General features: G+C 42.5%; 1 protein-coding gene across 1 annotated transcript in view; it reads left to right on the forward strand.

Moving 5' to 3' along the window:
• LOC104516841 (serine/threonine-protein kinase WNK2-like) overlaps nt 1–21,066 on the forward strand; it is a gene marked incomplete at its 3' end in the record, with an annotated part of 84,082 nt that overhangs the window by 60,992 nt on the left and 2,024 nt on the right. The window contains 13 exon segments of the mRNA XM_010161312.1: nt 1,870–2,066; nt 4,590–4,742; nt 8,037–8,225; nt 9,236–9,775; nt 12,158–12,463; nt 15,275–15,324; nt 17,843–18,008; nt 18,089–18,205; nt 18,367–18,534; nt 18,772–18,817; nt 19,988–20,104; nt 20,570–20,794; nt 20,797–21,066. The exon segment at nt 20,797–21,066 is cut by the window's right edge and continues 557 nt beyond it. Of these exon segments, the coding sequence (XP_010159614.1) occupies nt 1,870–2,066; nt 4,590–4,742; nt 8,037–8,225; nt 9,236–9,775; nt 12,158–12,463; nt 15,275–15,324; nt 17,843–18,008; nt 18,089–18,205; nt 18,367–18,534; nt 18,772–18,817; nt 19,988–20,104; nt 20,570–20,794; nt 20,797–21,066 (2,544 nt within the window).

Raw genomic sequence — 21,066 nt, forward strand, 5'->3', positions numbered from 1 at the left:
CTGTTCTGGACTTTTATGTAAGCATATTTAAACTAAAGATGCATTATCTTTAGCAAAGAGGCAGCTGCTGCTTTAATTCAGGTGTTGTACAAACTGCTATAGAGGTCTGCCTTGAATACTAAAATAACCACGCATGCCTCTACAAGAAAATAAACCTTTACAAGATACGAGAAATGACCATACTTGCATAACTCTCCAAATATTGCAGTATTTGCAGAGCACTTTCTCAGAAGCTAAATAGATCTCATTCAGGTTTTTTTTGGATCATAGCATGAAGTAAGTCTATCTAATTCCTTTTGAGAAATCTTTTTGTTTCCAGTGGTACAATGAGGCTACTTGTGCTTCCCATGTTTCTGTTGGACCTGAGTTGGAATTTTTTACTAAATATAACCCCCCAAGTTTATATCCTAGTCCTCAACTTTTAACCAATACTTGGATATTATTTAACAATTCATGATCAGGTATCTTTGGACATTTTCTTAATGATGTTAGGCCTAAGACCTCTGTAAATTACTACTCTACTGGTTCATATAATAATCTTTGGTCAAATGTAAAAATCTATATTAATGTTTGTAATGCGTGTTGTTCTATAAAAACCTGAGATTGACTCACAGCTTTTTCTTTTTTTGTCTTTTTTTTTTTTTTGCTTTCCACTTTGAGGTCTTATATAATTGTTTGTAATAAAATGGAAGTATATATGCGACAGAAATCCCTGCTGCCTTAAAGCAGGGCCATGTTGACTCTTTTCAGAAATGAGCTGTATGTAGACGGCAGTTCAATTTTGGGGAAAAAAAGGAAAAAAAGGAAAAAAAAACCCACAAACCCCCCAAAAAATGGACCAACCACAAAAAAAAACCCAACCAGTTGGGAGAATAGTTTGTGAATACTGAGAGGAAATGTCATCTCTGGTGCTATTAAAAATGAATTTGTTGTTTAAAAGTCAAATAAGTCAAACTTTTGGAATGTGGGAAAAGGAAGGTGGAAAGTGTCAGGAAAATAAATAGTTTTTAAACTTAGCTGCAATTTAAGCCATTTTTTTGTAACTGTGTTAGTTTTCTTTCAGTTTTAAATTTAAAATCTCTTACAAGCTACTTGTCTTTTGGGTACTTAACAGGTACAGTCGTGACTGTCTCACTTCATTTCTCAGATGAAGAAAACAGTAGCTTATGCTCAAGAACTGGGCATCTGTATTTTACAGGCTTCAGAATTTGTGAAAAGGCATTTGTAAATCTCAGGGGTACAGTTTTATTTCGGTTGGACAAACGGTACAATGCTTGCCCAGTGCCTGCAGCTGTGCAGTCCTGCAGGTTCGCTGGGCGAACTCTCTGCATGAGAAGCTCAGAGTTCTGAATGGTGCTCCTGAATCACTGCAAACCTTGACATTATTTTTTATTTTTCTTCGTACTCAAGTAGGGTATGATTTGCTAAACTAATAAAGGATACAACGTAACGATTTTTGTAATTTTTACTGCTACTGATAGAGTGCTAAAGTCAGTGCAACCCTGGGAGATTGAACTCTAAAAGACTTTGTAATGTGCTATGAACACTACAGTTGGGGTTTCCTTTCCTTTCATCCTACAAAATCTATAAATGTCTGCAATTCTTAATGTCAACCTTATGCCCTTTAAGGGAAATATCAATGTGTCTAAAATACCATCGTGCACAGAAATCCATGGGGATGGGTTTTGGCTCAAGGGAAGCAGTATGTGCCTTTTGTAGAGAATAACGTGTTTTATAACTTATTTATATAATGGAAAGCGCTAAGGTAGTAAAAATGCCAATTACATAAACCAGTGTTGACCTTGCTCTAAAATCATTACTTGAATGTTTGGATTTGTTGAGCTTTTAATAAAAAAATTATTCTTTCAGCTGACAGCACATTTGACAGTGGCCAGGGGTCCACTGTTTATTCAGACTCCCAAAGCAGCCAGCAAAGTGTCATCTACTCATCTCTGCCTGACCCAGCACCTCCTGCTATCCAGCGGGTGTACAGCCCCCCTCTGAGCGAGAGCCAGGCTGTGCCCCATAGCCTGCAGCAGCTGGGGCACTACCAGCAGCCCTCAGGAGTAAGTAAGCTTTTTGAAACCATTTTGTATACCCGATCATACTTAATGGCTCGTTGATACTCTTCCATCAGTGTGGATTCCAGGGCTTGCTTTATATATTCCTCACTCACCTCTGTCGATGGTAACTGGCTTGTATTAATACATTTCATAAATGTGCTCTTTAGGAGATGGTGTCTGGCTAGTTACATTTGCCAGTATGAAGAAACGCTTCACTGGCAGGTGTCGACTTTCAGTAAAAATGCTGCTTATCAATCCCTTGTCACTGAACTACATGCAATGATTAGTTTTAAACTCATGTATGTTTTTGAGAACTGTTCTGTTTGTTTCTCTTTGCTGTCAGTATAGCCACACATTAATTGTTCCTTCATTTGTTCAAGAGGCTTTTGGGTCTGTTTCTTCCAGTTGTGACAAAGGTCACACATCCAGTTGCTGCCTTCCTGACTCTGGGTTTGGATTTAATTTTGCACAGGGTTGGTGACATCACTGAGGCTCCAAAATCGGGCACTGGTAGCCCAGTCAGAAATTCACACTGGTTCCCGGTTTGTGCTGTTACGACCTTGACTGAAAGCAGTGAATGGGATTACTGGTGCAGGGACAAACACATTGCGAGCAAACGTAAATCGTCAGGTGCTTCTAGTGGTTCCAGCCTGTACCCATCACACATGGCAGGCAGCGCTCATGCTGCTTTTCACTGCCGCAGGGACCCTGTCATGGCTTTGACTCTAGATGCGACATCCCTTCCCTAAGCACCCAGAGAGGAAAACGCGTGTCCACGGACTAGAGAAGAGGCAGCAGGCGCATCACCGCTGATGGTACTGGGGACCTCTGTGAACCCTGTGGAGCTAATGTTTCCTCAGCAGTCTTGTCAGGTCTTGATGCCCGTTGAAAGTTCTTATTCCCCAGGTAGCCAAGTCCCAGAAAACTCTCTCCACCTCTTCCCCACATGAGCAGGCCAAGTGGCAGAAGTTTAGATGTGCCTCTGTTACATGAATCTTTACCGTGCATAATTAGCCAAAAGACCAGTTCTTCTCCCACGAGATCTGCAGGAGTTGCAGAAAGTGTTCTGCCTTCTGAATCCTCTGATGGAGAAGCCAACGTGCCCAGATGGCCCCAGCCCTGTTGTACAGTGTATGCTAGCAGAGCACTGCTGGTGGAGAGCAAGCTGGGGACTGCAGCTACCCCGAGCAGTGGAAGCAGCCTGCCTAGTAAAAATGACAGTAATGATATGGTAGGTTAACTTTTTCATCCTATTTGACTTGAGAAGAAAAAAATTAAAATCCCGGACCAGTGTGGTTTTCCTGCTTGATCCATATTTACTCCATGTACTTGAGAAGTAGGTTTTTTCCCTGGTTTTACCTTTATATTTTCCAAAATGCCCACAAGAAATTGCAAACTGTATTTTGTGAATGCATTGAAACATGATTCCCTTTACCTGAAAGAGGGGAAAAATCAGCCTTGGCATCTGCAGCCAGCTCCCTCCACTGTGGAAACCACCTTTTCTGTGTGTATATATCTCCTGGGATGTCTCCTTCCTCGTTGCTTGTTCACCTGAAGCACTAACTTAACTACTCTAAATTTAACGCTAAAAAGGCACATCTCGAGCAGATTGTTTTTATTAAATTGAGCTGTGCAGCATACTCTTTTAGAGCAGACTCATTCATTCTGTTGATAGGTTTCCGTATTTTAACCTAAATGCATGATTTTTTTTTTGGTGTGATTGAGGGTTTGGAAAGATAATCTTTCTTCACGAGCAAAATATTTCTCATAGCTTTTTATTTTTTAATATTTTCCATTTTTTTTTCTTCCTGTGAAAACTTTGTACCTAAGTTCCAAGGTTTAAAAATCTGAACAAACACAGGAAACAAAAGTCTGACTCAAACCCTTCCATTTTCCAAGAAAAAAAAATATCTCTTTATCTGGAAGATATTTAGTAGGCTTGCTTTTTAGGCTTGTGAGCCTTAGTCGGACATGCTGATTAATTTATCTACTTTGAGCTGAAGTTTGAGAACTGCTGTGGTTACAAACCTTATCTGAATTTATTTTATTTTTTTTCTTTTTTCACTTTCACTGTGGTTTTAATTTGTTCATGTCTATTAGTTTTCTTGGCATTCATTTCAAGTAAATTACCTGCTTTTTTTGGAAGATACAGACTCTTAATGAAATTATAAAAATCTGTGAAGGTAAATTTCTGTTTCACCCAATTAAGGGCATATTGTTGCTGTTGGTGTGTTCTCAGTCACCGTGTAGGTCCTTTCAGTGGTTTTGCTGCTCTGCACGCTTGCTTCCAGAAAGAAACACGGTGCACTTTGGTTGTCTTATTTAGAATTTGCTGACTTTTAAAAATGTTTTTAGATGAAGTAACCTTCCATTCCTTCCAGATGATTTTCCATGGGTTTTTACCCCTCTGTTTTGAACCAAGTACCAAGTAGACTATTTACTTGCGATTACATTCTAGATGGAGAACTGTAGAGGCCCTAAACGTGTGGGTTGCTCTTTCCTAAAGTGGTGCTCTCCTTCCTGCAGCCTGGCCTCCCTGCGGTCCCGGCTGCGCCTGCGGCGCTGTCCCAGCGGCCCCAGCACTACCAGGAGCCGGTGATGCCATTCCCGGTTGTCCAGTCCACCACTGTGGCCTCCCTGCCGCTGGGGCAGCCACCGCCAGTGCTCTCCGGCCAACAGGTAAGAGCTCGATTGCTGCCAGGAAGGGTTTTCCTCATCCCATTCCTTACCTGTGCTCTGCTCCAACATACCCCCTTACCAAGTTTGAGGTGTTTGAAACCATTGAACTGCCACTGGAGGCTTAGGGATGGGGAAAGGGTGTTGGGTTTAAGGGATGGAAGAGGCTTGAGGACAGCCATTGCGTGATACCTCGGAACATCTTGACGTAGCGCAAGACTTCTCTTCTGTTGTTGCTTCAGCTTGAAACCTTGCATAGATTTCAATGTGCTCTCTTGGTTCTTAACAATGGAGTAGTTTCTTATTAGTTCTGTGGTATTATTTGGCACCTCCTTTCTATAAGGTTAGAAAGAGGCTCTTGTTGCCTGGTGTCAGTTGTCTTTGAATCCTCAGCAGTGCTGCTTGTTGAGCTGTGCATGCGTGTTAGAGTTCAGTATGGACATCCAGCCATAGCTTTTATCTTCTCTCCCTGCATTGTCTCTGAATAGTAATTCTTCGTGCATTTTAAATTATCAACCCCCCCCAAACCTGTGTTCCTCAAAGGTAATTGCACACCACCTCTCTCAGGCAGCCGAGGGGCAGCTCCTTGTGCAGAGGTGGTGTCAGCCTGTGAGTAATGCAGACATGGACCAGTATGACTGGGTAACTCATGGTTCGTTTTGGTCATTTACCAAAAGCTTGGCTGCCTTTGTAGAAGCTGTTGATGGGGCTGGTGGGTAACTGTATACTTTGTGACTGGCAGGTAGCATACTGCTCCAAACCTTCTTAGTTATCAACATTTATCCCACAGGTTGCACTTTTTTCACATGCTCTATTCTTCTGAGAAGTTTTGACATATATCAGTTGTTTTCCTAATGGGCAGGGATATTCTCATGTTTCTGCAAAAAATTTTACACTTACGCAAATGTAGGACGTCACCAGTTGCACAGATCTCTCTGGTGGCCCCTGGAGCTTTATGCTGACAGTTCAAAATCTGTTATTTTCCTCCATCAGTAAATGCTGCTTTGGAATACAATATTTGCCCAACTTGCTCAGTTTTTGTCACATGCCCTTTCCTCATAGCATTGCTGTCTCTTGAAATAATTCTAACCCTGATAGTAAGAGGATTTAGTCTGTCTTTGTTTTCTGATCTGGCTAGGAAGCCCAATAAAAGACTGACTTTCTACAGTGCGGTTGTTATTACAGAAATAGGTAAAATGGTAAAGTCTGTGCAGAACTTTGCAGAGCACCTGTGTGCCTCAGACAGAAGTAAGTCTGGTGTTCCCAGAGCCTCCAGGCATGATTCCTTGAACAGTGGAGAACTGCAGTCTCTTGTAAACGAATGGTAGTGCAGGTCAACAAAAGAACGGGCAATCAGGGTGAGAAAATTCGTCTGCCTAACAGAATGAAATGTATTGATCTCATGTGGATATACGCTGATGGCTCACACATGTGGGATCAGTGGTACATCTCCTCTTTTATTTTTATAATGTTAAGGTTATAATGAAGCAAAGTTAGCATAATGAATTTGGATATTTTCCCCTCACTGTGCCTCATGCTATTCACAAGCATTTTGTAAACACAAATTGAATTGGAAATGTAGGTGTTAGGAAGGTGCTTAGTTCCACGCGTGTAATCTTTTCGCTTTTAACACAGCATCCTCTCGAGTCGAAGGTGAGTTGAACAGCCTACGTCAGTGTGCTCAGTCCTGTTATCTGTGGGCAGCCTGTCTGAGCTGCAGATTAACCCACCCCAGGATGCTGAGATAGCCGAGCCGGCTTTGGGTGCTGGCAAGGTTTGCTAGCTGCAGCCCAGCTCTGTCTCCATGTGACTGTTCTCCCATGGTCAGAACTGGCAGGAGTTTCCCGTGTTGCAGAGCCCATGCTGTGGGACAAGTGGGGACCCTGATGCCTCAGGTGAGCTCCATCCCCACCTGTTTGCTCTGTCTCATCACCAGTGCCTGGCCAGCTCCTGCGGAGTTGCCTGTTTGCATCTGTGGTGCCGTTCCCTTCGAGTGTGGGATTCTAATTGGGTAAATGCCCCTGGTTCCCCCAGACCTGGAATGGCAGAAACTGCAATACAGAGCCATGTCATTGCTTTTTTTCTTTAATGTGGCAAGATGAATACTCAGGCAGGACTAATAAATGCTACAGAAGCTGAGCTGGTGCTGTGCAGGGTTGTCCAATGCTGCCTCCAGTGTGTCTCCTACTGCTTGTGGCATTCAGCGTTCAGCCCTGGACACTCAGTACCAGCTGCCGGATACTCTTGTTCACTGATCCTTGTACCAGAAATTTAGCAGTTGGGGTTGAATTTTAGCTATTTAAGGGTGGATGGCATCTTGCTTCCTTGGTACATCTTCTACAGTTTTATTGTATTAATACCTAAAAACCTAAAGAATCCTAAAAAAAAGTGAAGAAAAAAGTGCAGAGCAGAACATGACTGATTTATGTTGGAAGTGATGAAGATGAAAGATTATAATGCTTGGCTATTCATCTTAAGGTTACATTTTGACCATTGGACATGGTGTTAGGTTCTGTCTGCTGCAGAGTCCGGGTGAAGCAATCAATCCTGTGGTCCCAAGTAGGTCAATGCAGAGCCAACATGGTGCTTTCCTGCCACACTCTGAAACAAAAGATTATTTTAAAGTACTTTCAGCATTAGAGTCACTGAGGTAGGAGATAGCATGGAGAATGTGAAAGTTTTGAGTGATTTTTTTTCAGCTTTAGTGCAGCTTTTTATTTCTGTTCTACTATATAGAATGTGGCAGGCCAGTGGAGCACAGTTTTCCCTGGAAGGATAAAACTGCTTTTTTGGCTGCCCTATTGCTAGTATCACACTTCAGAAATAACTGGGATCTAGCTTTTACTATAATTATTGTGTTTCAGTCGTGTCTCAGATAATAAGTGTATATTTCAATGCCTGCTACATTACGGAGTCAGCTTTTGAATGTCAAGATTAGCTGGCTGGGTATAATCTGCACAGTAAGAATCTTTTAATTTAGTAGGTGGGGTTTTTACAGGGTGAACTAGAACAATCTCTGGGATTTAAAGTGTCTGAGTCATTACAAATAACCTTTCCAAGACAGTTAACTTTGTCTTTTCAGGTAATGTATCTTGCATTTAAATGTGTTTTACACATAGGTTCTAGTAGAGTGTTTAATTAGGAGCACCCTTCCTTTCTATGAACTGTCCCTACTCCAAGCAATGGTTCTGTTCTGACCGTGTGGCTTGAACTGGAGAGAAACGGGTAGCTATGTCTAGTGAACTGTTTCTTTTGTAATAGGCTGTAACCTTTTTTAATTCTCTTCTTTCCTAGCAGCAGCCCATATCACAGCAAGCTTCCCTGCAGCAGGTGCTCGCCAGCCAGCCAGTTTGTCCAATCCAGCCTGCAGCCCATCTGTTACCCCAGTATCAGCCCCAGACCTCTCAGGTGGCAGCTAGCAGCACACCACTAAAACCCCTTCAGATTTCAACGGTGCCCCAGCTTCCATCAGTGGCACCTTCCCAGGTAATATCTTCGAAAACTGTTTGTGAATGCATCCCTTTGAGGAAAGCTTTCCAGCTAACAGTTAACATGGTTTGCAGTTTTTTGTGTGGCTGTTTTGAATGCATGCCAATTTAATTAGTCCATAAAAATACAGTTTTTTCTAATTCCTGTATATTTCTTTACTGTTTGTTTTTTGAAGCAAAAGTCTCCTTTGTGAGTAATCCTGTGTCATGCCTACAGAATCCAGTTAATGGCAGTTACAAAATTGCAGTAACTGCTTTTTTTTTTTTCTCTCCACCTCTCCCTTTGGCGTTTTCTCTTCCCCATTCCAGGCTTAAGAGCATGAGAATTTGCCCATTTTTTTTCTTTTTCTGAGCTCCTGACTTCCCCACCACCCACCCACTGCCCTCCCTAACTCTTGGCCCTGTTTCTGTTTCCAGTAGCAGAAAAACCCTTTCCTTGGCCTGTAAGGTTTTGTTGGTGTTATTAGCATATTTGCTAGTGACAGCCACCATGATGTGAAGCAGCTTGCGCCAAGAAGCAAGCTGCTTCCATGATGACAGGGTAGTTATGGTCTGCTACATCACTAGGAGGTTTTGATTGTAAAAATCCTTTTATGGCATCTCCTGTGCTGCCTGGGTTGCAGCCAGCCTGTTTAAAGACAAGGGTTTTAAATTGTCTTACTGAGTTTTGTATTTTGTCTGGTCTGATTTCATTTCTGTTAAAATGAAAGCAGCTTTTAATTAATATGTTGCTTGAAGGCTTCAAGCTAGTGTTAAAAATAGTCTTGAGCTTCTAAGGTATAAAATATGTGTGTGTGTCCCCCAAAATGAAATACTTTTTTTTTTTCCTAATGATTTAAGCATAAATTGGTTTTTATTATTGCTTATAAACCTCACGAAATGAGTGGAAGTGATTAACAAACAGACATCATGGCACAAGTGATTTTTACATACTTGTATGGCAAATGAAAGTACTTTGTACCAGCAATGAAAGCACTTGCAATTTATGTGATATTATATTTTTTTCAGATTCCTCAGTTTCCTGTCATTCCTGCAATTACTCCTCTGGCAGGACTTGACAGCCTTCCTCCAAACCTCTCTGATATACCTGCTGCAAATGTGCCCCCCATACCTGCTCCTTCTCAGTATTTTGCTCCAGCTGTGATTTTACCCAGCCTCCCCATGAACCCCACGCTGCCCATGGCACCAAACTCCCCCGCCCTCCCCATGCAGGCAGTCAATCTTCCTCACACAACTGTGGCTTCTTTGGTCTTGCCCTGCCAAACAATAGTGCCAAATATGTCGGCTGCTACAATACCATTGCTTGCTGTGGCTCCGCCAGGAGTGCCGGCACTGCCACCGCATCACGGGGTGCCCCAGCTCCCCCAGCAGCAGATGTACCAGACCACCTTCCAGCAGATCATTCAGAGCGAAGCACCCTCTCCCCATCACATGCAGAGCACGCAAGCAGCGTCCCAGCCGCAGCAGCCTCTACCTCCTCAGTCACTTCAGCCAAGCATAATCCATCCTCCAGAACAGACTCTCGCTGCACCTGGGGCTGGTCACCAGGTAATTCACAGGGCGTGGGGCTGCGCCGATGGAGACCCGAGGGTGGTTGCCAAATGCAGGTGTTGCCGGGGCTTGCTCCCTTGGAAACACGCAGTGGGGAGGTGTTTTTCCTCGCTCTTAGGGTGCTTTGTTAACTACTTGACCTTGGTCCTGGAGGCAGTTGCTGGAGCTGTGAAGTCAGGTGGAGCAGGTGAGACCTTAATCCAGGGATGGGTGACTATCACGGATATAGGGAATAATCCAGCAGGCTTTGCAGAGTGAACAGATGAGCACTTCTTGAGTTCCCTCTTCCTTCTCCCATCTCCAGTGTAAAAGAAGCCTGTCATTCTCCCGTGGCAGGAGAACAGGCCGAGCTGTGACAGCAGCTTTGCTGATGCCTTCGCTCCGATCCACATGTGATGTGGAGGCTGCAGTGTGCTCGTGGCAAAATAGGGGTGAGCTGGCAGGAACAATAGAGTTGGTTAGATGTAGAACTGCTTTAAAGCAGTAAAGGGAAATGGCCACTTGCAAACAGCTCCAGAAAACGGCATGGAAGAGGTCCATCAGACAGGAATGAATGCTAGCTGCAGACCCTTTCCCCCTTAAAAGAAATGAAGCGCAATGTGGGAATTCTAATATTAGCTCTATTTACAAGAGAACTGGTTCAGGACTTGTTGACAGAGTCTGTAAATACTTCTGTTGCCACATCTGTGATATGACAACATGAAATGCAGCTCAACCCAAGCAGGAGAGAGGCTAAATCTGCTAATAATGGCATTCTTGAAAATCTCTGTTCTACTATGTCACTTTGCCATGGCATTGATTAAAATTCATAACATCCCATTTCAACCTGCCGTATCATGGCATCTTCACAGTAGTACATAATTTTAAAATGCTGTATATTTGGCACAGAAATACTGTTTGTGAAAATACAAGCAACATGGAGCTTGAGACAGCTACCACAGAGCTCATTAGCCTTTCCAAAGGCTTTAGAGGGAATGGCATCAGGCCCATTAAGCACGGCAGGCATGGCAAACACTGAAACCGGAGAACCCAAACCGTCCTGACACAGTCATTATCTGTCAGATATGTATGGAAGAATTGCACAGCAATATTTTTTTGATAAAGTAGTTATTACAAACAAAATGGTTAAGTGCAGCGGAATATTCAGAAACACATAATTCAGTGTTTAAAAGTACTTTTAAAGGAGAGAGATTTCTGTAAATAGAGGCTTTCCAACAAAGTGCTGTTTTGGCCATTGATGTTTGGCATCTCTGAGTGTGGCTTTGCCCAGGAAAATTGTACATTGAAACATTTTATGAATTATTCTAGCTGTTCTAAGAACCTCCACTTAGGCAGTCATGTGACTGTTGTGTTGTGAAGCACATGGCATCTTTATTTTTATCCACATTAAATCCTGGAATAATTTTGGCTCATATCCTGTATCTGCAGAGCATGCAGTAACAAAACTCTGTGGCCTAGTTTTCACCTGAGACTTGACATTTTCTTTAACATATTCCTCAAATAGTCTAAATCTCTAGGTTGATGACACTTGAAAAAAGTAAAAATTTACCTAGCACTAAAGAGCCTTTTTTCTTCCAGCTTTTCCTTTCTTTCCTTCTTTCTCTTCCCACAAGCTCAGTCCCCTTGGATAAATACATGCTGTACCTAACAGGAGAGTGTTCTGTTGTTAAATGTACAACTCAAAAGAACTGTTACGCAGAATAACAACATAGTCTCTAAGGTAGTTGGCATCTAAATGCATCGGTCCAGTTCCCACAAAACACTTACGCACATGGGTTATTTTAATGCACTGAAGTAATCCACTGAGATGAATGAAACTTCCTCCGTGTGCGTAACACAAGGAAGTATTTGCAGGGTTGGGAGCTTGGTGCTTAGCATGTCAAGAATTAAGTTGTGTCTTGAATGTTTAAACTAAGTGGAAAACAATGTGTTCCACATGACAGTGGTATATATTCAGTAAAAAAGTTAATTGTGTGGTCTATACCAGCTACTGATTCTGCATATATAGCATATTTTTTAGAAATCCTGATTTAGATTGAGTATATTTTTCTCTGTATGGACATTGTGGTAGGCTTCTTGAAAGCAGAGCAAACCTAAGATTTTAATTTTTGTAGCAAAATATGGTTTTGTTTCTACAAATGCCCGAGCAACATATGTATGGTCATAATTATATAGGAAGAATCCTTAGATTTTTATTTGGTTGTTTTAAAGCAAGTTTAAACTTGTAGGTAGTTACCTTTGCAAGCAGAGGCCACACACACACAGTCTCACTGCGGAGTTGTAATCCTTCCTTCCTGAACTCCAGTGGCTTTAACACCTTGTCATGTAAGTCACAAGCAGTTGAGAGATTTGTTTTAATAGCTGTCTGTTGTGTTACAGCAGATGACTGGACGCACTCAGTATGCTTTGGAAGCTGGAGCCCAGCTGCCTGTGCAACCTTCGATAGTCATGTCACCGCCTTTGCAGTTGCAGCCTGAACTGTTGCTTCCCCACATGGCTCCAGAAGGCATTTCACAGATCCATGGCAGCCTTGCGACAGCTAGCCCGCCTGTCCCCATAGATCCCTGTCTGCCTCTTCAGCCTTCTGGTCTGCTGCAGCCTCAGCCTGATCTTTCCCAGCTGCTGGGTCAGCAGCTCCCAGCCCCCTGCTCAGCTGTCCAGGCAGTCGCAGAGACATCTCAAGAGGTAGAGCCGTTTCCTCCGAAGTAATTCACCAGCCTCACCCTCAACCTTCTTACTCCTTTGTGAAATAATGGGCTTATTTCACAAGGGAGATTATCCCCTCACCATATAGAGCCACTTGTCCTAGATGCTAACCATTCTGTCAGCAAATAATTGGCTGTTCCACATGAAGCTGGAAACTGCATGTTGTACCTTGTGAAATGTCTCCTTGAAGTAATGAGGCAGCAGGACTAAACTTACTGTTTTTCCATAGCTGAGCACAAGCATAGAGACAAAAATTACTTCCAAGTGCTGCGGGTCAGTAACAAGCTGTTCTGTGGAGTTTCATCCCTGTATTGTCCAGTCTTGTTTTAAATGTCTGGAGCACTTGTGCAACCAACCACCATTTGCTGTAAGAAAATGCTTCATAATCTGGTTCTTTACGATGTAAAAGCTCTTTGTGGTCCTCAGCTTGAACCTTATTCCCATTTCATTTACTGTTGTCTCCTCTATTGGCTGAATTCTAGTCTAACCCTGAGATTGTTGTTTCTTCAGATATTCTTAGGCATTCTCAATTCTCACTGGTCATATAAGCAGGATACATTTTATTGTTCTTCTTTAAAATGGTTGGCTCCTCCTGTCTGCTATTTTGACTTTTCCTTCCACTCCCATAATTGTTTAACCTTCAGTCTTGACAGAATGTTTCTTTCTCTTCAACTCTTTAAGAGATAATCTGTAAGCAAAGGTTTTGGCACTTGTACCAGATTTCACTGCATAAGTATAATTTGTGCTCCACTTCTGCATGGAAATGTCCCTCAGCAATTCTGCTTGCAGAATTGTTCCTCTTGAGGTTCGCTGTTCTGAGCTACCTTTCCTCACAAAGTAGCAGTTTCTGTCTTCTCAAACTAAGTATTTTTTGGGTTTGCCCATGCTCTCATGCATTTGTTGCATGCCTTGACTACACAGTACAGCCTACAAATTTCATTAGAGGTGTAGCTTAACTCCTCTTCCAGAAGATGTTCAGGAAGGATGCTGATAACACTATATCTAGATCCTAGTTCCCATTTTTGGCTGTCCTTCTAGAGGCAGTCTAATTTTTGTCAAATAAATATTCATGCTGTGAGGTACATTTCCTGCTCAGTTTCTGTATCCTTTAGGTTAGATATAGCAGAAATGGTAGAACCCGTCTATGGTGCTTCACTTGCAGAGTCCACAAGTAAAGCCTGTGTCAGGCATATTCCTCACTCAGGATATTTCTTCTCCAACTGCTTTTTTCCTGTATGCACAGCTCACGTCAGGTTCAATGCTGATGCCAAAGCTAGAGCCTTGAATGCAAGGTCCATCCCATTAGAGATCCTGGAAATCTGAATAAACCTCATTGCTACTGCACAGTGTGATATGGGGGGGTGAGTTGTCCTATATTACCTGAGAAATCTGTGCCCCCTGAGGCACATCTGTCCTGTCACTTTATGATGTCCCCAGGAACATTTAACCAGTGTTTTGCTAACTTCATTCTCACATTTCATCTGTAAGTTAACTCCCTTCTCTTTTTCAATTTAAAATCAGTCCCATAGCATAGGATGGTCAGGTTGATTGACGGGCTCCCCGTGCTGATTTTGACACATATTGCTAAGGTTTCCTTGGGCCTAGGAGGAGTTTCCTATCTGTATGCATTTGAAACATTGCATTTTGTTGCTACTCAGCCATAATATTTTTCTCTTATCTTTTGTTTAAATGCGTGGCAGTACACACTTCCAAACCAATCTGAATTGATCAGGCAAATCAGATTTTTATAAGGCACTTGATCGAGTGCATTCCTAGAACTTAGATACGTTATGTCTGTGTTCTTGCTGTTCATGAATTTTGCAGTTTTATTGAAACTGCAGTCAAGCTTGGCATGACATATGTGTGGCCTTACAAGCAACGAGTGGAGTTGACTGGTTAACCACTAAGCTTTTAACTCCAGTCTACCAGCTGCTTTGGTATTAAGATGTAGTGATGACAGTCAAGCTGCTTGTTTCTAGCTGTGTGTCTATAGAATGAATGTATAGACTTACTTGTAAATATATGTAAATATATATAAGGCTGTATATATTTATTGATATATTTGGGGTGTGTGTATATACTTACAATTATATACACACACAGCTGTGTGTGTCTGTGGACATATGTGTTAAGTTTGCTACAGCTGGACCAGTAGCATCGTCCTCACAAATTCTGTGGAAACAGGTCTATCCGATGTGAGTCATGCTATCAGTGTCTGTCCTAGCACTGCAACCAGTGAAAAGGGAAGCTTTTAGGGAAAATTTCTGTTGTGTGGAGAGCAAGAGGACAGGGGGTGACGGCAGTGCTTTTAAATGATGAATTTTCATCTTTTATGTATAAGCTCCTCAGTAATTTTCGCAATAAGCCAAATACAATGAAAATATGTAACATATTTCAGGAAACTATACAAAGTAATGAAACAAATTAGCTTATACATTATATCCATTCAAAATAAAATTAGGTGTTGCTGTGGCTTTGCCCTGCAATCGTTTTTCTGCTGTGGTGAGAACTCTTGGGTTTCTTTCACCACCTCTTCCCTTTTAGAGACAGCAGAAGGGAACTAGCAGATGAGGGGCTCTGCCTTGAAAGTGGTTGTGCACAGCTATCAATGCTTCGGACAGAAGGAATGCTGGGAGGGTAAAATGGGACACTTATTCTTTCCCGTTCCAAGAATTGGTTAAGCGGGGCGGTTTAGGATTATTGATGTCTCAGCAGCAAAACCTTTTTTCAAAGTGTTTTTCATTTGCCAATACATTGCCTTTACTTAAATGACTTTTTCTTATATTTTAGGAGCAGGCAATACAGGACAAACTTCAAACTCTGTCACAGAGCTGTGAAAGGTATCATTATAATCTCTTTGATATAAGAAATGACTTATTTCTGGATGCTGTTTTCCCTTTCTCTCTCTTTATAAGGCTGGGCTAAATGCCTGGCCTTGGCCTTGCTGAGAGAAGAGTAGCAGGAGCTGATGACCAGGAGAAGATGGAAGGGTCCACATCTGGGGAGAAAGCTGCAAACATTCATTGTGCCGTGTGCCTATTTTGGTTCCTCCTGCTCTTTTAATTCTTGAGTTTGGGTGCTGCATCCAAGCCTTCAATGTGTATACAGCAGTTTTCATTTCAACATGTAACTTCTCTTTTTGTTGCGATAATTGAAGTGGTACAGTCCCTGGTTTTGATGCTGTTGAATCTGTGTAAAAACATGCTACGCTGGTATAACTGCGTATATAGCTTATTCCCTCTTTGGGAATAAACTGGGTATGCCTGTATCACCTTCTGTAATGATTTTCCCCCAGGTGTGTTACGGGGAATGGTGAGAGTTGTGTGTTGAGCCACTAAGAGGTATTGTTACCAGTGTTAGAACACATGGCCAAAGCCCGTTCTGTGGATTTGCAGACATGCTCAAGCCTAGTATTGCTTGTGACAGAAGTAACAATAAATAACCCCCAGAGCCAGCTCAGCACTCCTGAGAAACAAAAGTGAATTTCGATTTTTGCCAGCCCTCATCTGCCTGGTTCCGCACTCAGAAGCGGAAGGTTTAGAGGAAGCAGTGAGGAAGAGCCCTGGAGAGGAAGGCTTCCTGCTGGACTGGAGGGAGGCTGAAAGGGGGCAGTGGCTGCTGCTCCATGGGCAGCAGCCCCTCCCCAGGCATCTGCTGCTCCTGTGCAGCAGCTTCTGCTTACGTACCAGCAGTAAGACAGATTTTTCAGTGTTTGGGTGTGGGTAACGTGAATAGTGTGCATTCATAAGCAGCTGAAGGCCTTGCCTGTTGCAAAAGCCTGCACCAACTTTGTCCTTATTGATTATGAAGCTTTGGGGCTAGGAGTTTAGTGACCCTTTTCTGTTTTACTGAAGAGATGAGTTAAGGAACTTTGAAGACACCTCTACCTCTCTCTCACTGTTTTCATTCTACCTCACCAAAAAAGTTAGCCTGACACAAGTCAATGCAACCCGGTAACCTCAAAATGGAACCTTTTTTCCCAAGAATTTGCTGCTTTTAAATATTGCATGGAAAATGAATTTTTTTTTTTTCATGACTAAAGGTTAGTTCTGGCTATAAACAGACAAAATGAACTCTTTTTAACTTAGCTAGTCTGTAGGAGAAAGGCACATCAAACTTTCAGTCATCTTTTGAATTCTATTTTGTCTCTTCCAGAGCTGTGTTTGAAAAGCTGGCTGTCATGGCTGCAGTAGCACAGATAGTCCGTGTCAGCACATGTCCCGTAGTCTTAGAGGGAGGTGTCCCTTTTCCAGGTGCATAGGTAACTCTGTGCTGGAGCTGGGTTGTGCTTTTGTGGAGCGGAGGGTAATGGCACATGAATGAAATGACTGGCAGTTGCAGCAGGGATGTGATGTGATCTCGACTTCATTCTATGCGTGAAATGCAACGTGTTCACTTTTCTAACATGAGTGACACATACAAGGTAGCTGCGAAGGGATTAGAAACAAGCTGTTCTGTGCAACTAGCGCAGAACAAGAAGTAAAAACCTTAAATTTAAGAAAGATCCATAGGTTAGACATAAATTCTTTTATGCTTGTATGGCTAAATGAACACAGGAATAACATGTCCAGGAAGATTATGAAATCTCACGAGAGCTTTGAAAGATCAGTTTACACAAACCTCAGGACTGATTTAGACAGAGCTGATCTTACCTTGGGGTAAGAAATAGGCCAGATGGCCTTACAAGGTTCCTTCTTGACATTGGTTTTATGAACCTCTGCAAATTACTTGCATGTTGATGTTTTATGTACATGTCATATTACAATAAGGTTGTTATCAGCTGCTGTTTTGGCTTCTAAAACCAATATACTGTTGCTAGCTGGTCACCTGGGATATTGTGACATTAACCCTTCTTGCTGATCCTTGAGAACTGCAGAGGGAGGACAGGCAGTCTCCTCGGGGATGTTTACTGACTTCTCACTCCTTTCCTTCATCTCTGACAAACATCAGCTGACCCTGTTGAGACCTTCTGCTATGAGTGCTGCCAGGCAGGAGTTGAGAAAACCGAACCTGAGAAAAATAGGGACTTGTGCAGTTTGAGAGAAGGGACTGTAAGGATCCCTGAGGTGAAGGGATTAGGAGGGATCTAGTGATGTATTAAAAATGATGGGACTTTCCCTGTGGTATTGGTAGGAATGTTAAGAGGTGATTTCTTAGTAGGTGTGGTAGCCAGAGTACATGCCTGACTTGGCATGTTCCCTTCACTCACTGAGCATCTTTCAGTAGCTGGCTCAGTTGGAGCCAACAGTGCGGATGCGCACTTCTCCTGCAGCCTCTATTGCTGCATGTCTTACCTATGCGTAACTCCATCATGTGTGATGGTGGGTTTATTTGGGGTTTTTTTCCTTTCTCTTAAAGTTACATGAGTCCAGATGTTGCCTCAGGTAAAGAGATGAGTGACAGCTTTGAAGGAGCAATAGGAAGTGGAAAACAAGAAGGAAAGTCTTCGAAGAAACATAAGAAATCTACACGTGCCCGTTCACGCCAGGAGAAGTCCTGCAGACCAAAACTGACCATATTAAATGCAAGTACAGCCCCTTTGAGGGTAACTTGAGGGTTCCTTTGGCTTTGCCAGAACTAACTGTTGTTAATCTTTGCCTGCAGGTTTGTAACACGGGAGATAAGATGGTGGAATGCCAGCTTGAAACACACAATCACAAAATGGTGACTTTTAAGTTTGATTTGGATGGTGATGCGCCAGAGGAAATTGCTACTTACATGGTAAGGCTTGGTGACGCGCCCGCCTGCGGTATCGTCATGCACCAAGCTACTTCAGCCAGCTTGGTCTCAGGTGTGCTTGTTGAGCAAGCTTTCTGTCAGTGGAAATGGAACATTAATCAAAACGTTTCTGTTTTCCTCTTTATTTTGATGTGGCCTTATAGGTAGAGAATGAATTCATATTGCAGAGTGAAAAGGAGACATTTATTGAACAAATGAAAGATATCATTGATAAAGCAGAAGATATGCTCAGTGAAGATACAGAAGGAGAACGAAGTTCTGATCAGGGAACAAGTCCCCAACAAGATACCGACAGACTAGAAATGAATGAGGTAAGAAATGTTACATCAAGATTTCTAGTTTGATTCCTTTTTGCTTAACAGCTGGCTACTGTAAATTAGTTTTACATCCTGTGTTTAAAAAAAAAAAGGTTTCTTAGCTAGAAAAATAATGCTTTAATCTATTAAGGCTTACAATATGAGTGCTCTTTGGAATGATGCTCCTCTTGCATTGATATGAGAATGCTAGTTCTTTCACTGTTGTCTTTTTGGTTTTGTTTTTTTTAACAGGAGAAGCGGCAGTCTCAGATGAAGACACCCGTGTATCAACAAAATGGTAAATGTGCCTTTGACTAAAAACTAAATCTGAAGCTGTAAGGCAGGGATGAGTTTATGCAGAATTTTGCTAGATTCAGGAAGAAATCCACCAGTTACTGGTGGTTGGAAATATATCTAGAAATATGGGTATAACAGTGGTCCCTGTGGTTCGCTACCTGGAATGAATCTAACATCTGGGGATGCTGAGGGAAGCCCTGAATTATACAAGCTGATAATCGGGTGAAAAAGTGAAGAAGGTATGGGGCAAGCATACTCTCCTCACACCAATAACCACATCTCCAGGAGAAACCGAAAGGATTGTTTGCATTCGTAATTTAATTGAGATTTCTAACCCATAAGCTTTCAGCTCCTTTGATGTTACAGGGGGGATCTTGGCCTTGTGAACGCATTTGTATCTTAGGGGGTTTACAGACAAACGGAATGGGAAGGGAATTGGCTCCTGATTCTCTCTGTAAGTGTATGCTGGTTGGAAAAATGAAACCTCTGCTGAAGGGAGAAGTGTCATTTCCAAAATTCTTGTTACTGCATGTGGCACTGTGTATTTGTATTTGCTCCGTGCTGACAGGAGAAGAAGGATAATTTAGAACTATTTTGACAAATGCAGAAGCTGGGAATCCTCTAAACTAGACTTTCTGCTCAAAAGATCTGGTTTATTTTTTGCCTGTAAACATCATATAATTTTCTCAGTATGCCTTTTTTAACATAACATTATATTTCTACTAATGAAAGCTAGTGTCTGTGGTTCTAGTTTGCCGTTTACATATATCAAGTCTTGAGGTAAGATGTGGAAGGAAATATTATCTAGAAAAACTCCATCGTGGAAAAATTAAGCTGGATAAACTTTACAAAATTAACAAATTTTTCATTGTGAGAAAACCGTCTGCAATATTGTTAATAAAACCTTCATGTATGTAACTATTACCCTTCTAAAGGTATGAACACTTGAAAATAAATTTTCAGATAACTTAAGATATGTGGCAGAATTGGAAAGCATCACAGTCTCCCTCCCAGAAGCAGTGAGAATCAGATTAGGAGCCATTGATTTAATCTGGCTAATACAGCAGAAGTCCTGATTTTCTTTCTAAACGTGGAAATTAAGACTAGGTTTTGACAGATGATCTGGAGTGAGTGGAAATGATTGTGTTTACTTCTTTCTGTTCATCTCTAGTTTTGCATACTGGAAAAAGGTGGTTTATTATATGTCCTGTTGTGGAAAACCCTACTACTGATGCACCAGAATTTTCTCCACCAGTACCTCAGAGCACACAGCAGTCTGAAGGGCCAGGTATTTACAGACGTCGTAGAAAATGTTTTCTTCTCTGAAGCTGCTGTGTCATCTCTTCTGTTCTCACCTGAGTTGTGATTGTTTCATTTCATTTAGTTGACAGAAGAAAATGATGAATTTTGTACAAGTCACACATTTTAAGTATGTTCCTGGTATTGAACCAAATTAGGAACCTTTGAGTTTCAGGAAAGTCTCAGTATTTTAACTCTGCCTTAAGCTATATGTAGCTGAAGTTGTAGTCACTGCTGTTTTAATAAGCAGTATCTTTTCAGGGAAACACTTCTGTATAAACTGCTATTTTAGCTTCTGATTTGAATTGTATAACAGTTACTTTCTGATGGGAATCGCTAGTGGGATCTGGCAGGCTGTGGTTAGAACTGCGCCTAGCCAGGAGGTTTTACAGTGACTTACTTTGGTTCTGTGTGGCTCATTAAAAAGTTAATGTGATGTTTGTGTTCTTTCCAGACCTGGAGCAGTCAGACGAGCAGCAAGCAAGCTCTGTGGCGACGGATCTGCCCGGTGCCTTAGCTGTTCAGCAGCTTCCCCTAAATGCAGGTCTATGTGACAGCCCTGTCACGGCCTCTCCATCTTTGGCACAAGTTCCTGCTGCAGCACCTTCTGCCGGCTTACCAAGCCAGGCCGAGTTTCCAGCGCCGGCGGTACAGGGATCTGCTCCAAACATCCTGGAGCAGGTAGCGGCGGTCAGCTGGAGTATTCTCCATTGAAAGCAGGGCTGCCCGCCCAGCCGGCCACTCCGGCCCCCTGTGCCGCCTTGCTGGAGGAGCCTCCCGACGCTCCCCAACACCTCCAGCCGCAGGCGGACGAGGGCACCTGCGTCCCGGACGTGGAGATAGCGTGTTGCAGTGTCGGGCCGCACAAGGCAGTCCCGGCAGCTCCTGCAAAGGCAGCAGAGCTCTGCCCGCTCCCTGTGCTCCCGGACGCCGTCGTCTTGGAACGGCAGC

Source organism: Eurypyga helias, unplaced genomic scaffold (assembly GCF_000690775.1).
Source record: "Eurypyga helias isolate BGI_N326 unplaced genomic scaffold, ASM69077v1 scaffold28991, whole genome shotgun sequence".
In the NCBI taxonomy this organism is placed as follows: Eukaryota; Metazoa; Chordata; class Aves; order Eurypygiformes; family Eurypygidae; genus Eurypyga; species Eurypyga helias.